At 35.2% G+C, this 17,148-nt stretch overlaps 1 protein-coding gene across 7 annotated transcripts in view; it reads left to right on the top strand.

The window, feature by feature from the left end:
* CNKSR2 (connector enhancer of kinase suppressor of Ras 2) overlaps window positions 1-17,148 on the top strand; it is a 208,296-nt gene that overhangs the window by 139,495 nt on the left and 51,653 nt on the right. For all 7 annotated transcript variants that reach the window (XM_048955183.1, XM_048955191.1, XM_048955198.1 and 4 more), the window contains 4 exons: window positions 9,091-9,139; window positions 10,041-10,213; window positions 12,291-12,364; window positions 14,863-14,934. In XM_048955183.1, coding sequence (XP_048811140.1) covers window positions 9,091-9,139; window positions 10,041-10,213; window positions 12,291-12,364; window positions 14,863-14,934 — 368 coding nt within the window. The remainder of the gene's footprint in view (window positions 1-9,090; window positions 9,140-10,040; window positions 10,214-12,290; window positions 12,365-14,862; window positions 14,935-17,148) is intronic.

Genomic DNA, 17,148 nt, shown 5'->3' with positions numbered 1-17,148 from the left:
GAACAGCTGAGTATTCGGAGTGGTGGATTTGATTCAGCAGGAGTCTTTACCCCCTTCCTCTGCCCCACTTGCATGATTGCAATCCCTATGGGCCTTCTGCTGACACATACAGTGGGAAATTGTATGGTTATATCTGCAAGGAAAGTGGTTCTTTGCAGCAGTGTGGCTTCTGAACAGAAGCTATTTTATAAGGTGTTTCTGCTGTACTGTGAAGAATTGCCTGTTGCTTAGCACTGATCTGTGAGTCAGCCAATCTGCCTCTGTTACTGCACCATGGAAGGAAAAAAACCCCTCATATTCTTCATACAGTAATAACTGCTTTCTGTTCACTTCTGAAGTATATCCTTTTGTTTTCAGATTAACCCCAGTACATAGTATTTCTAACACTTGTGAATGCTGACTTTAGAATGAGTGTAAAAAACATAGCCATCATAGAATTAAGAAGACGTAATGTTCTTTCTTCCTGAGATATCTTTCATCTTATATTTAGAGGAAATTTTACAAAATTTCAGCATTGTATCCCAGAATGAACTATTCCTTTTCTACCTTAATTCATGGATACAATGGAAGTGTTAGGCGTGAATTTTAACAGAATGTTTAAGGGCCAACTTACAAATACTCTTTCTCGCATTTTCCCATGGAAACTTGCCTTCTATTGAAGAACCTATTATTGTACAACTGTAACTATTACTACAGCCAAGACAGCAAGCTGTTCCTGGTATTGTGATGCAGAGAGACACAAAGGACTGCTTTCTGGAAATATCATTTTAGTCCTGAGGGGTACAAATGCAGGGAAATATCCAAGCCTTGGAAATGGATATAACATGTTCTTAATAGTGATTTAATTGGTAGATAACATTTTCTCCTCATAAAGAGTACAGATATTTCACCACTTGAAAAGAGCAAATTTGGCACTGTGTGTATTCTCTTTTAAAGATGAGCAGAAAAATCATTTTGGTGACTGTCTTTTTCATGTTCTCTAATAAGACTGTTTCTTCTGTGCATACATGTGTGCTCCTAGGATCACAGAATGGCTTGGATTGGAAGAGACCGTAAATATAATCTAGTTCCAATCCCTCTGGTGTGGGCAGGATTGCTAACCACTAAATCAGGCATTAGATCAAGCTGCCCAGAGCCCCATCTAACTTGGCCTTGAATGCTTCCAGGGATGAGACACCCACAGCTTCTCTGGGCAACCTGTGACAGTGCCTGACCGCCCTCTGAGTAAAGGATTTCCTCCTAATGTCTAACCTAAATATCCCCTTTTAGTTTAAAGCCATTCCTCCTTGTCCTACCACTATCAGGCCATGTATAAAGTCAGTCTCCCTCCTGCTTATGAGCTTCTCCATTGTGGAAGGCCACAAGGAGTTTTCTCAGAGCTTTCATTTCCTATTTTATCAAAATCTTTGCAACTTCATAGTCCCAGAAGAATACAATTTTCTATTTTATCGATTTTTCACCAAAAAGTTAATATTTTTGAAAGTCAAAATGAGTTTTCTGTTTCTCTGTCTGGAAGAATATTATGCCTGAGTGCTAACAGAGTAAATTCCAAGAGTTTGTCTTCCTTGAAGCAGTTTTCTCATTTATTAGAGAGTTAATGTACCTCACATCTTTCTCTGTCACACAGCAAGGCTGAGCAGTGGGAAAGAGAGATCAGGCAGAGGGACAATCTGAAGTTTCACTATTGGGAGAGAGCTGTGAATTTACTCCTTTTCATGATAAGGATCTAGGTGTTGTAAGAGGAACAGAAGTTTGCTTGACTGACTGATGTCTTCTGGAGGGGCAGTACAAGTAACCCACGAGGTTTCTGGGGCACGTGCATAGTGAGCTCTTCTCACTGATGCCTCATGGAAGAATTAGAGGCATTGGAAAAAAGAAGGCAATTTCTGCGTGAACATAAAAAAGACTGTGAGGATGGTTGAACATTGGAGAGTGTTGCCCAGGGAGTTTGTGGAGTTTTTGGTTTTGGAGATAGTCAAAGCCCAACTGGAGATGGCTCAGCAACTTGCTCTAGATGACTCTGCTTTGAGTAACAGGAGAGGATCTATAGGTACCTTCCTGCCTCAGCCACTTTCTGATTCTCTGACTGATCCGTTCAAGTCAATAAGAGGTGAATCTGGGAATCACTGTGGGGTAGAAATAAAAATAAAGGATTCAGTACTATTCTTTAATGGGTGATAATTAAGTTTATTTCTCCTTCTTAAGTGAATGCAGTTGAAATCTACACTGTGATGTAACAACTGATGCATCACAGTCTTTTGCCACTAAGGACTAAATGCAATTTTTGAACTTTTCCTTTCTTTCTTTAGACTTACTGTCAATAAAGCAGGTACTAAAATTACATGTTTCAGAGTAGATGCAGAGAAGAATGATTTCAGAATAAATTATTCTAATAAACAGCACTTGTCTAGTTGAACTTTTTATCTTTATTTGCTTCAGGCAGCAATGACACAGTCCTTGTTCTATCAGTAGTAAAGACACTGGGGGAATATGAATACTCTTATTTACATTTGAAATTGTCTAGAAGTTTTACCGCTTTCATTTTTCCATTAGAGTCCCATGGCTTAATGACCAAAAGGAAAATCTTTCTATGTAGAAACACTGTATGATACAATTTTCTTGATATGGTCTGAAAATGAAAAAACAAACGAACAAAAAAACCCTAACCAACCAAACAGCAACAACAAAAAAACCTTTTTGGATTGCCTAAGTTTACATGTATTGTGCTATCAACTTGGCATGAACTAGTGCAAAATGTCCCTTGCATGTAAAATTTGCTGCACTGTACCCCAATATCTCAAGAAAAAATTGACAATGAGAGAAAGAATAAGAATTCCTGAAGAGAAAATCTGTGCTTGCTATCACATTTCAGACAACCACAGTCTTGTCTAGCATATTCTTCTTGGATGAGGCATCTTTGATATTATCAGCCCTTGTATACTATGTAATAAGGAGAAGATCCTGCACAGCGTAACCATATCAAGAGTGGCAGCTAGAAATTTGACAGCTTCAGTGTTGATGGCTATATATTTTACAGTAAAAAGTTCTTAGAATGTTCCTGTCAATACACAAGTTGTGTGTGTTGTGGGGTCGTGGTTGTAGCTCCAAAAATATAGGGATCCAGTCAGAGTTGTAGCTATATATGATGACTGACACACTGTACATCTAGTACTTCCTAGGTGTTTTTTGGAAGCTCCTGTGGGAAAGGAAAAGGTGCAGGAATTAGGATCATTGGTTATCTCATTAGCCATGGGCTTTTTTGGCTGCTGCCACAAAAGCTTTGACTTTTGCAAGTACGCATTCATTTAGCCCTAGCACTGAAAGACCTTACAAAAAATTCTGGCATTTTTGCATTTCTGAATCAATGTAAAAACGGGGAATCAAGAAAATATTGTGTGGTATAACGTTCCAAGTAATGAATTGTGAGATCAATTCTTCCAGTGACTGTTAATGTGTCTGTGCCTCATCACTCATTTGACAAACCAGTGATTCATGCGTCTCTCTGTCTGAAGTCCCCGCAATTTAAAAGAGAAATATCCACAGGATATTTATTGTAGAAATTCTAGCTTTTTGACATTATTTTCCTTGTACTACAAAACCTCACTTTTAGAGGTCTACTCGTATGTAATGTTCATACTGTGCTTTAGTGTAAAATGTCTTAGATAGAAACTTAGTGAATGTTTGCTTTTGAATCCAGGTATGGTATTTTATTATAGAGGGTTCTCAAGAGCAAAGAGAGCTGTGAAGGGAAGGCAGAAGTCTGCATTATCTAAGCATCGAAAGATCGATTTGATTCAATAAATTTTGCTATTGGGAGGTGAGACTGAAGGTTTCAGGACACTGTTAATCAGCTCTCATGTCCTTTGCCTATAAATCACTTTTGATTCAAACTCACTATGGATTTATGAATTACGTACAATAACTGTTTTGTCATCAGCCTGTGACTTGAGTTTAGGAAGATTTCTGTCTCTGCTTTCATAAATTCACTGCTATGCTTTTGTATTAGATTTTCTTACAAATGGGTCATCCTATGTATTGCATTTGCATTTTACCTATCCAGAATGAAGCACTGCTTTTTGAATAGCTTTGTAAACTCGAGTTCTTGCAGCATGTTAAAAATAGTTTATTTGCAATTTAGTGCCACTTGGTACCGTTTCTAGCAATTAAATTGATGCTAAAATCATGTAGCCACAGATAAATTAGAGGATGTTGAATATATGAGAGGTTCAAAGTCCAGAATTCAAGTTAAAATAATACACAATTGGCAAAATATAACACACACACACACACAAAAAAAAAAAAGGAATAATCAGGATTAGTGGTATATAGATATAGTAGCAAAAACATCCCACACGATCTTACAAATCAGATTTCCCAAACGTAAAATTTTTTTGCAGTTATTCTTTGTTAGCAGTCCCTGAAGTCCAGTCGGCACAAGGCAATTCAAACAAGCCTGTGACATATTTTTATTTGTTTTTGCCTTCCTGAATAAGATCATAATCTGGAGTGCAGTCCTTCCTTATCCCACTTTTTAGTAGATTCCTGTTGAGTATATTTTCACCCTAGATAGTTTATCTGATCCTTAGCCACGATAACTGGCTCCTTCAAAGTACTAGTTCATGCCTCATCACTTCTATGCTGCTAAAGTCCTGTCTGTTCAGCTTCATCTCCAAAAAATGCCTTGCAGATGCCCTGTGTGAACTCAGCTGGCTTCATTGCTGACAGTAATCTCTTGTTTTGAGACCTAAATGTAACAACAGGTCGATGCTTGGCCTTGCTCTAAACAAAGTAGTTATCTATTGTGAATGCAATTCTGCTGCTGATTTACAGTTTGCTTTCAGAACCATTCTGAGTTCCCAGAGGTCTTCTCTCATCACACCTTTGTAGCAAAGTTCTTTAAAACTGTTTTGCTTAAGCATATATGAAAATAATGCTATCTGTCGTTAGCTCTTAATGGAGGCCAAATAATATAACAAGCCAAAAAGCATAATACTGTCATTGGGAATACATGGTTTTCTTTTTTTATTTCCAAAAATTTTGGATCTCCATACACCAAGAAACACGGTGTACATGTCTTACTAAGAGAAACATGTATGTTTAGTTCATCAGAACTGTGGAAACACAGCATAGTCAATGAGGTCAAGTTATTGAGTGTGAGAAGCCCAAAAATAGGCAGCACCAGTTTACTATTTTTTTCCAGATATCAGCTTCTCCATCTGCAGACAAAAGTTACAGTAAGTAGAAATATTGCAAGCTACTTTGCTGAAACTAGAGAAAGTTATCTTACACTGACAGAGAGTGGAGTGTATGACTGTAAATAGTTCCTTAATGTCTAAACTTGCAGCTTCAGAAAAATTGGGTTTGACTTGAGCTTTCAAAAGGAAAAACAGGCAATAAAGATATCTACCTTTTTCCTTCCAAATCAAAATGAGCCCAAGTAAAAGAGTTGGAGTTTATTATTCTCATAACCTGTTTCTCACTTCCTGCTTTCCAAAATGATTAAGTGGAGAATCCCTAAAGAAAAATGAAGAAACAAACATCTGAATGAAGACTTTAGGAGCCATCACATTTAACACTAATTTCTATGTCTAATCCAGATCTTCAGAGAAGATTCAGTTAGTATCTTTTGTAGCAGAACTATATATTCTGTTACAATGAAGGACTCCACATGATTTTTTTGAGCTTATCTAAGTTTTGGACATGGGTGTCACATTATTTTGGTCTCATGCATATATATGTTAGCTATTAGAGAAGCTCTTGCATAGGTATTAGAGGAATAGTTTGACTCCAGTTCTTTGGGCTTCCTTCTCAAATTTCTGAACAAATTGTAGCCCCAAGTCAGTAGTTTTGATAACCCTTTGTTATGCATTTTTCTTCTACTTTCATTTTAGGTATCAAATAGAATTTCCTAACTATTACTGCAGTTTGAGTTTTATCAAATATCCATCTCTTTGGATAGCAGTTTCACTCCAAATTAATATTGATTACTTTATTAACTTTCCTATTTGCCATGAAACAAATGCATTCATTGAAACTTAAATTATTTAATGTTTTTATTTAAGTAAGTTTTTGATACAGAGAGCTATCAAATTACTGCTAAGTAGTCCATAATAGTTATTCACATGTTCAGGCTTCTGAATATTTACTGTTTGCTTTCAGTTTTGTATCTCTTTTGATCAAATATACAGGAGTCTTGGTACTATTCAAGAAACTGAAAGTAGATTTTGAGGATGAGAGAAAAACCTGAAAGTCTCATTTCTCGATTTCTTGAAAGCTTTATGTTGTACATACTGTAATGCTAGAGTGTTATTGCATGCCTGCTGTTTTTCTGAACTGTGCTTCTATACATGATTACTTTCTTGCTAAAGCAACCAGTAAAATTACAAACTGTTGGTGACCTCTTTTCTTAGTGTGAACTCCCACCTAGAATTTTTTTACTCTGTAGCTGCAATACCACACTATAATCTTATGAGCACAGTGAAATGTACATACCCCAGGGCACATTGCTATTTACTCCTATGCAGTTTTTTGATGGGCTTTGAGAACTCTGTCAACCATTTTGAAGTGTGTGACAGTAAATAGAACCCACGTAGCAAGTTCAGTAATGATCATTTGCAGCTGTTATGGTTCAGGTGCGCACAAGGAAATCTCAAATGGCTGGTGGGATTATGCAGCCAAGCCTTCAGAACAGGCAGACTGAAATACTATCAAGAGGAAGGCTACCACCTTTGTCAAAAAAAAAAAAAAAAAAAAAAAAAAAGCAACCAAACACAGAAACATAGCAGTAATCCCTATTGTAGATAATGTTTTATTTCCCTTGAAATAACATGTGCTTTGGCAGCTGCAAATAGATATATAGATATATGAATAAAATGCTTCTCTGACGTTCTGCATACATGTGCTTTTGTCGGAGGATTTATTTTAGGTTTATTATTAAACACAAGTGCAAGCAATTGTATTGTAGCAGAAAATTACTGAATTCAAATAACTGAGGCTCTGGGTACTCAAGAGAGCTTTGCATCAAATGTCATCTTTCTTTGGGTAATGCAAAGTTTTGCTAATTGTATTTTGGGCAACGGAAAAACGTGTCATTCAGAATTTGAACAAACAGTTGCAAATTTTCTTCAGGAGTGAAAATTTCCATTTGGGTTAAGATGTTAATCTATTTCATCTTCTCAGTGGCAGTTTTGTTTTCATTTCATCTATTTTTTGAGTTAGTAACAATTTCCTTTTATATAGAATGCTATTTTCCATTTAATTTTATGTTTGCTTTCAGAATTAGTAGGAGAGATGAGTTCTTGGAAACAAGGACAAGATGTATGAGAAAATAGTTGCTCAAAGCTCAGATTGTAGCAGAACCAAAATGTAGTATATATGTGTTGAAATCCAGCCTTATGAGTAGGTGAATGAACATTATCATGCAGTAAAATGGCTTTAGTACAGTTGGATTTCTGGTTTCGGTATGAATCCATATTTTTCGGATTTGTGGTATTAAAAAGTGTTATTTGTGTTAATGTTACACTTGCCACATCACAGAACTAAGCTGTAGAGGGGGAAACATTATGATGGTCAATACTGGGACAGGTCACTTGAGTGTGAAGTCTCCCTACTTGGAGACAGTTGGACATAGGCTGGAGATGACCCTGAAGAACATAATCTGCCATTGGCACCAATTTAAAACAAGCCTTTTTCTAAGCAGGATGTAGGACAGGAGCTCCAGAAGACCCATACATCCTCCACTGTTTTGAGATTCCAAATGACATTGAGAAAATGGCTTTATTCATTTTCTAGTAACTGTAGAGAGGCTGCAGATAACATTTGGTGATTTCCACAATAAACATTTTTAGATTTCATCTTCACTTGCCATAGTTTGGAGGTGCGTACCGTGCCATATCATGAATGGTATTGACTAATACATGTTGCTTATAAATATTTTGGTTAAAAAAAAAAAACAAAAAACAACATTTCCCAGGGCAGTCGTCACAGCCCCAAGCTGCCAGACTGCAAGCAGCATTTGTACAACACTCTCAGACACAGGGTATGGATTTTGGGTGGTGCTGTGTGGATCCAGAAGATGGACTTGATGATCCTTGTGGCTTCCTTCCAACTCGAGATTTCCTTGTGCACTCATGAGCAGTAATAAGAGAAAAATATTTTTTTTGTCTTGAGAAAAATTTTTTGTATTGATTCATTGTATGCTGCAGTAAGAATTTTTAATATTCAGATGCTATAGTGTGGCCATTTCTTGGTTTCAGCACAAATGTAATTTGTCTATCTTTATGTACAATTAAAATTCAAAACAATTAAAACTGTGTTAAATTAAATGTTCAGAATGATTAATTGCAGAATTATTTAATTCACTGTAGTGATGATGATTATCTGAGTCTAAAGTTTTTAACAGAAAAGATCATAAAATGTGTTAATATGCATTGCTGCTTTTAATAATCTAGAAACTTCAGGAACAATTTCCAACCTGTCTTATTTCCAAGGCAATGGGTTTGTTCGTGGTGCTGGATCAACTGGAGAGAAACACTTTCAGTCAAATCTGGTTTAAAAAGAAAAATAGTTTCTATTTCAAAATAGAGATCTGTGAGAATTCTTCACTGTTGCAATTGAACATAATTAAATATTAGATTCATTTCTGAACAAAAATATCTGATGTCCTAATGATCATAATGTAAATGCCTTTAGACTAAAAGCAACTAACTAAAGCAAGTATGTCAGGAAGATGAGACCATTTATTATAAATGCAAGAGCTGTATAGCTTTACTATCATAGGAAACAGAGACATGTTCTCTTTTATTAATGGAATTAGAAATAAGGGACCATTATACAGAGAATTTTCAGTTGTTAATGGCGGATTAATTTGCAGTCTATATTAGTATTCTTAACCAGGTGCTTTTGTTTTACAGTCTTATGAATGTATGACCTTTTTACAACCAAAACTGACATCTTTTTGGCCTAGAAGGCTATTAGCTGAAGGTGTTGTTACCTGAAGATGACTTCAGCACTCACAATGTTCTTTTATGATAGCATGTGGTTGAATATAAGCGCTGCATTATCTCTTCTTTTGTTTTGATTTTCTTCTAGACATTTCAGCAATCTTCTCTACAGCAGAAAAGTAAAAAGAAAAACAAAGGTAAAAAATAAATTTATTTTCATATGTTGGTAGGAAGAGAATTGCAAGCATCAGTGTTTACATTACACATACCTTAGACCAACTAGAACTTTTTTGCTCCAGTCAAATGAGTAATTCAGTTGAACAGAAATATACTGAGTTCCTTGAACATCATACTGATAAACCATTAGTCTGCTATGGAAGTCTTATAGTAGCCTGTTACCTTATCATCATACTGCTACTATTTATTTATTTATTTATTTTCAATATTTACATTCTAGCCTCTTTGGGGACAGGGCTGTTTTTGCAGCTGTATCCACATAATGCCTTACTGCAGTTGTTCCTCGTTACTTAAGTTGTCTGGTAATTATATCATGGTAAACTGTTTTCCTTTGATTTAGAAGTACAAAGGCCTCGGGAAATGTTCTGCTGCAAAAGGAGGTTCAAAGACAGGTTTTTGAATACCAATTAAGTATTTACCTAGTTTTATTTCACAAAAATATTGTAGAATTAGTAGCCAGGTGTGAAATACATCAATTTATATGCTGTGTGCTTTAATCTGACATGAAATACTAATTTGCTGAAAATGATAAATAACCATTTTTCTTCCTTTCTTTTCTCAAAAACATCTTCTCTTTCTGTGTTGATTTTTTTTGTTTGTTTGTTTTTTGTTTTTGTTTTTTTTTTGGTCACAGCATTAGAATATGAGCTCTGTAAGGTGCTGAACATTGTTTTGGTATTGTTTCTTTTAAGCTGTGTTGTCTCACATAGACTTTAATAAAAGGCTTGTAGTAATTTAGGAACAGAAAATGAAGGTTGAAATTTTTCCTTAATGTTGTGAAGCAAATTTGTAGTGCTTTATAGCTAACTTGTTGACATAAGGGACGAGTCAAATGCTTTCACAACAATTTGTCATTTTCAGCTCCTATTCCTGGTAAAAGCAAAAGAAGGATCTCCTGTAAAGATCTTGGCCGAGGAGACTGCGAAGGCTGGCTTTGGAAAAAGAAAGATGCTAAGAGTTATTTCTCCCAGAAATGGAAAAAATATTGGTTTGTCCTGAAAGACACATCTCTCTACTGGTATATCAATGAAGAGGTAAGCATGTATGCTTATTGTTTCATCATATAACCTGTGTAGTGTTAATACCATGGTTTTGTGGAAAGCCAGTGGAGCAGCTGTGCAGCTTTATAGACCCAAATAACTATATTAATTACCTGCCTAAATTACCAAAGAAAGAATTAATCTTCAGATTTACCCTTTACTACAAGAATTAAAAACACACTTTCCAGAGTCCAGCTCTCACCATTTTTGCATGAATCTGTCATCAAGCCATTGAAAGGGAAAAGTATTTTATTTAATGTTGTCATTCAAGTTTAGTCATGAGAATGAAAACTTTAATTATATGCTGCCTAGCATTCCCTGTTTATATGTAATGGTGAGATCACCAGAAGCTCTGGCAATCACAGAAGATGCTTTTGTTTTCTTCAGTTGTTTTCTCGTGCTGTTCCTTCTCTAGCTTTTGTTATGATTTCAGGGCTCATATATACTGAACTTAAAGAGCATCAGAGCAGCTCAACTAAATTGCTAAGAGCTTTAATTGTGTGACGTGTTTTGCATTCATACAGGATTATTTATGTCAGCTTAAGCAGAAAAGCTTTTTGCCAGTCAGGTAAAAGGCCTTAATTTTAAACTCTACTAGTATCCTGAGATAAAGCCATTACCAACATGTGAGTGTACTCAGGCTTGGACTACCTTACTTGTTTTAATCACTGCAAGCATTTATGCACAATTTTTTTTAAATGTAACTTCTCCCTGAGTAGATGGAGCAGATAGAAAGGAAGTTCTCTGAACAGAGCCCATTTTCCCACACATTTACTTCATTTTTGCCTTCATCCCATCTTTACGTCAGTAACCCTAACTCTCTCCTTCGCATCTTCTCTCCCAAGGTTACCCTACAAGGTCATCATCAGGGTAGAAATTCATAAGTACTAATGCAATGACTAGCCACCAGCTAGACAAGGACCCTGGGGAACTAATGAGCCTTGTGTACCTTTGGAGAAGGCAGTGGTCTGAGGTCCTGTGCCTCCTTCCTGCTTCGAGTTTCCTTGGCTTTCTGGGGCTGTTATTTTTGAGACCTCAGCTTCCTCATCAAAAGATTCAAAAGGTGGGAGGGTACAGGGAGGCCTTAGTGACAGATGGACAGATAACCATGCTCTTGCCAATTGTTCTTTTTCTTTGGAAACTATGCAAAAAAGAAAATAATAACAAGTTCATTATAAACAACTTCATTTTCATTTTAAAAAAAAGTTCTAATGAAGAACATCTGACAACTTTGTACCTCCCACAGAATGACTCCATTGCAGTTTCATATGCTGATCTTTGTCATTTATTTATTTATTAAAAAGAAAATAATCATAGAGACTGCACATGTAGCTGTGAGGATTCTGAGAGAAAAAGATGTAATTCTTTGGAATTCCTTAAAATATAGCTGTGTCTTCTGCAGCTTCGCTCTCATGATCCTGTGTTGATTTCTCAGGCCAAGTCATCAACAGTCAAAGAAGAGAATCTGTGGTATTGATGTGTCAGTGACTTGAAATAATTCTTTCAAATTGTGCAGTCAATGCAGATTGAATATCTGATAAAATAACCTATGTGCAAGTCTTTAGAAGACAGAGGAAGAAGGTTAGATGTCTTCTCTGTGTGTTGGAGAGAGATAACAAGTAGCTGAAGTGATATTGCATATCCTAGTTGCAATATAGTATAAGGATGACAAATAACATTTATTTAAATAGTGGGGTTTTTTTTCACTTTTTTCTTCTGTTCCTTACAGTAGGCTGCATTTCTACTTACTAATTAGTTCATCCTCCCCTGAAATTATTTAATTACAGTAACTAATTGCCTGCATACATTTGGTCATTTTGTATATTTTCAGATGCACATTCAACTGTGAAATTGTTTGAGAAAACTGGATATTTAAAATGGTATTTTACACCAAGGGATCTTACTACTTTGGCAAAAGTCCCAGTGACTTCTACAGGAGGTTTGCCAGAGCAGAGCATACATTGGTACTGCTTATGTAAGAAGCAGGCAAATGCAAATATCTTTGTTTTCAATGTGGATTTTTTTTTTTCTAACACCTTTACATCAGTACTATTTAGAACTATCTTTACAGGATGAAAAAGCGGAAGGATTTATCAGTCTACCTGAATTTAAAATTGACAGAGCCAGTGAATGCCGAAAGAAATAGTAAGTATGTTCAAAAATAATGCAATGATACAATAGGAGCAGTGCAGTACCATAGAAAAAGTGAAACAAAGTTGAACATTCTTTATAAAACAGTGACATAATTGACTTCATTACAATGATCATTTAGTTATATCACAGAATGAGTTCATACAAAACTGCCAAATTCAGTGTGGTTTCTGCGTCATCTTTCTTAAAGAAGAATGGAGATTTTTGTGTTGTTTTTTTGTTTGTTTGTTTTTTGGTTTTTTTTTTTTGTGTGTGTGTGTGAATTTTAGTATTGGTGGTGGTGGTGGTATTTTTTAAGTTTATTAAGTTTATTTTGAATTAAGAGTAACAAGGCTGCTTACTTGCTTCTGTCTCATTATTATTATTTTCTTAGTTTTCTCCTCTCCTTTTCAGAAGGGAGGGTTGTAATTTTTGGTTGTTATTTTTGTTGTTTGAAACCTGGTCAAAAATCCATCTTTAATGCAACTGCAAATTAGTTAGCATGATCTCAAACTCTGCTAGCTTATTATATTGGTCCTGAGGCAGAGTAAAACAAGGGAAAGGCAGAATGGCTTGATCTAGAGTATGACTTTTAAAGTAACTTTCCTTCTCACCTATCTTTTTAAAGTAACTTTCCTTCTCACCTATCTTTGTTTTCTGGTATCCACATTTGCACCATTGCCAGAACCCATTTTTCATTTAGATGCAAGTTCCTGTATGATATGAGTGATATGAGGAGTGCGTACTCTCACAGAAGTATTCTTCGTCATTACTGTTGTAAACCTTTTAGCTTCCTTCTAATGTTTTTTATCATTGTTTGACTGAAGTTTATAAAGACTGTGGAATTACTGAAAATTGTACAGAAAAGCCATTTCAAAAGCAAAACAATGTATCTTATGTTACATACAATTAAGAAGAGGACACTGATTTTGTACCAGTTAGCCTACATAGCTCTTCAGGGTGAACTCTACTCTTCATTATGATCTCATAGAACAGAATATAAAAATAGCATTAAAACATTAACTTGAGCTTACTGTGTCCTTTGTCCTTGGACTACAGTGCTAAAGTGCTTCATTTGTATGTTTTGTTGGGGCAGCAACATGAAGTCAGCCTATTTCTCAGAAATGCATCCTGCTTAAATTGCTTTTTACTTGATTTGGTATCTGATGGATAGCAGAACATAAAATGTGGCTGTTAAATTTCCTTGCTTGGATGACAGATAAAGTAAAAAGAATATGTAAGAATCCAGATGGCAGATGCTGTAACAGTTTTAAGAAGTCAGGTTTTGGGTATCAGTAACTTGATTATGTCTTTTTAAATCGAGCAGACGTCACTGTACATCTGCTTTCACTTGCATAACATTGTGTCGTGCTCTAATATTTAGGACTGTTTCTTGTCTCATGTTTACGGGCTACTTTCAATAGCAGTATCTTTCCTGGATTTCAACTTCATATACCTGGTTTCTGAAAAACATATATATGTATATATATATCTTTGTATATGTAACTATGTGTGTGTGTGTGTGTACACGCACATACAAACACGCTACAGTCTGCAAGCATGATACACAGGAAGAGCACCATTAACATTTTTCTGAAGAGCAAAAGATTAGAGAGAGAATTGTTAATTTTTTAATATGCATATATATATATATATATATATAGTCCACTGTCTCTCAGAAAAAAGCCACTGATGTTTTTCATGTATCATGCTTAGAGTTTTCCTTATTTTCTTGAGGAGTATTATGCATTTTTTTCTTATTTTGGGAAAAACCTTCAGGCTATTCTCAAAAATGATTCTTCTGTGTTGTCAATTATTAATTACTGTCAGATGCATTTTCTAAATCTTTAAGAGCTTCCCCATAAATCTTTATGCAACATAGTTACAAAATTCTTTCAAGTAATTCTCACAGCCTACTCATGTTGATTACTTTGGTGGAAAGAAAAGATGAGATGTAATTTCCCATTGCTTAGAATGACCTCAAGAACACATTGTTGATTTATAAGGGCTTTTCAAAAGTAAATCACATCATATTTTTCTGTTTGAAATTCAGTCATCAGAGCTAAAGGTAACATCAAGGTCATTGGGATGTCATAAATTACCAGGATTGCGAGATGTTCTGTTGTATTGAATAAATTCTTCGGTCAATTTTCAGTTGAGGTAAAAATTGACACCTTCAGTATATATCAGTAAAATTGCAGAACGCATAAAACTATCACAGTAAGTGTACAGTCTCTATTTATACACGTACGAAAGTAGGTGTAGTTGCAGAACATTTCAGTCACTGAAATCTGCCACTATCCTAAATGTTAATATCATAGAGTTATAGAATATCCTGAGTTGAGAGGGACACAAAGGACTCAAGGATGTTGTATTTTTGTGTCATGTCTGGGGGCTTCCGACAGCTCAGGAAATCTGGATTCATCTCATTGCTTGGTGACCACACTACTTTACATTAAAAAAAAAGAAAAGTTGTACCATTACATTTTTATAATTATGTTTTTCCTCTACAGCGCATTCAAAGCCTGCCATCCTAAGATCAAAAGTTTTTATTTTGCTGCTGAACATCTAGATGATATGAACAGGTAAGGAAGTTAAGCAAAATTCAAGGAACCATTCCTTACGCAAGGCATTTCCTTGAAGCTAGTGATTACAAATTAGAATGTGATAAATTGTTTAGCTAAGAAGGTTGTAGTTAAAAAAAAAAAGAGTTCAGAGTGGCATTATTTCTGAGTGTCTGCATATGCTAAACATTCAATTCATGCAAGATGTATCTTTTTTGAAAGAAAGATTTGGAGATTTTTGGAAATGAGGTTTTGTCTTTCTACAAAGAAGCAAAAAAAACTTTGAAATTTTGAAAATAACTCAGAAGCACAATTTAAGAATTCTGGGTTTCTGTCAAGCTGTTCTTAGCTGTGTTACACCTGTAAAGGTGGAATATCTCCAACTTGGCACCCTAGCCTATCTCCACAGACGCATGATGCTTGATTTGAGGATGCTTCTATTCTCCTTTGAGGCATTTCAGGGGTTGGAAGAAGTTGGAGAAGCAGTCACTGATTTTTTTTCTTCTGCCATTCGTGAAATAGGATCTAGAGATAGCAAAGACTTAATTGTGCAGACTGTCGCTACCAACATGAATGTAACTTTCACTTTGAGGTGAAATTTCAGTTTTATTGAAATTAGCAGGGAAAATCTCATCAGCTTTTAACAAAAAGAAATTGAAAAAGAAAGCATTTTAGTTTTGCTTCTTTGTGTGTTGAGCTTACCTCTAAGTATTTTAGGTCTATTTTTCAGAATGATTGAGACTTCAGCACAAAATAAACACAATTTCTATTACTTCATTTAAATGGCAAATTAAAAACATAGATCCCATGTCTATTCAAATCTATCTGAGAATTCATTTCATTTATTTTCACAACATACACTGAAGTTAACTCATAGGATGTAGTTTTCATCATATGATAGGGCACAAAAAAGATCTATGGTTGCAGCCTGATAATTGTTCTGTTTTGGATAATGTTTGTAGACATCCTAGCTGAGGTGCTTTTGAAACAGGAGGAAAATGAGATAAATCCCAATCCATAAAACACATTAGTAAGATCACAGTTTAATCTGTCCTGCGTGTACTAGATTCAGCTACCTGGCCAGGGAGCTTCAGTGTACTGCCAGTTCTTTACTGATAATATATGACTGAAAAAGGATGCCAGTACTCTGCTGTGCTTGCTTTTATTTAGAAATAGCCGTCTGTTAATGTTTTCAGAAGTTCATGCACGACTAAAGCTCACTTCAAAAGTCTCTCCTCAGTTAGAAAACTTAAAACCTTTTTGTTTGTTTGTAAAATTTTAGACTTGCCTCTACTAGATAAATCTGTCAGGCCAGTCACTCAAAGTGCAGTTTGCTGCAAAGCAAACAGAATAATGACGTGGTCTATTCAGCATATTCTGAACTACAGCAGCAGATAAATCACTTCTGTCAGTAGGTCCTCAGTGTGTGACAAGGTGGCTTGCTTCTGAAAATTTGAATGTGGCTCTTCAGTAATCAGAAAGCAGCAGGAAATATGCATCAGTACATTAAAAACATATTGCACAGAGTATATCATAAGAGCTAGTAAGTTTTCATCTTCCTAGCATGAGTTATCTTTTATTGTTTTTTTTTATCAGTTGTGCTTACTATTTTATTTAGAATGAGTGAGACTAAGTTTTGTTCCATGTTATACACGTGTAAATTTCAAGTAACCCGATCAAGCTCTATGGAATTACTTGAAATTCTTATGTCTGAATTGGCATTGCCGTTTCAACATATGCTTTTTTATCTTCTTTGATTGATAATGTAAGAAAAAGAAGTTCACTTTCATAAACTAAGTACGCAAATTAACTGAACTGAACTGAAAAAATGCGTTACTAAAAAATAGTCTTTCAAATGCAGAGATAATGAAAGACATTGCTTCCTATCTAAAAGCATGTTCTGACCTAGCCAGAGTCAAATACAGAATCAGTATATTAAAAGGTAAATAAGACTATTTTAAGCAATTTCTGTTCTTTTTCAGGTTTCCAAGATGTTTTAATAATATATCATGCAATCATTTTAGTTCTGTTATATTGGAAAGCAGAACAATAGAAGAAAACTGCTAAAACAGACTAACAGAAAGTTACAGATCATTCAGTTCCTTCTACCTCTGAATAAAATAATTTAATTTAAAAAAAAAAAAAAGAAAGTATATATAGAACATGAAAGGATTTTGTCACTATTCAACATTTCTTACTACTTTTATGCTATATTGCTATGCTTGTAAGAAACCT

The sequence above is a fragment of the Lagopus muta genome, chromosome 1, assembly GCF_023343835.1.
Source record: "Lagopus muta isolate bLagMut1 chromosome 1, bLagMut1 primary, whole genome shotgun sequence".
Taxonomy (NCBI): Eukaryota; Metazoa; Chordata; class Aves; order Galliformes; family Phasianidae; genus Lagopus; species Lagopus muta.
The sequence above is the reverse complement of the archived record's forward strand: the minus strand, read 5'-3'. Positions and strand labels throughout refer to the sequence as shown.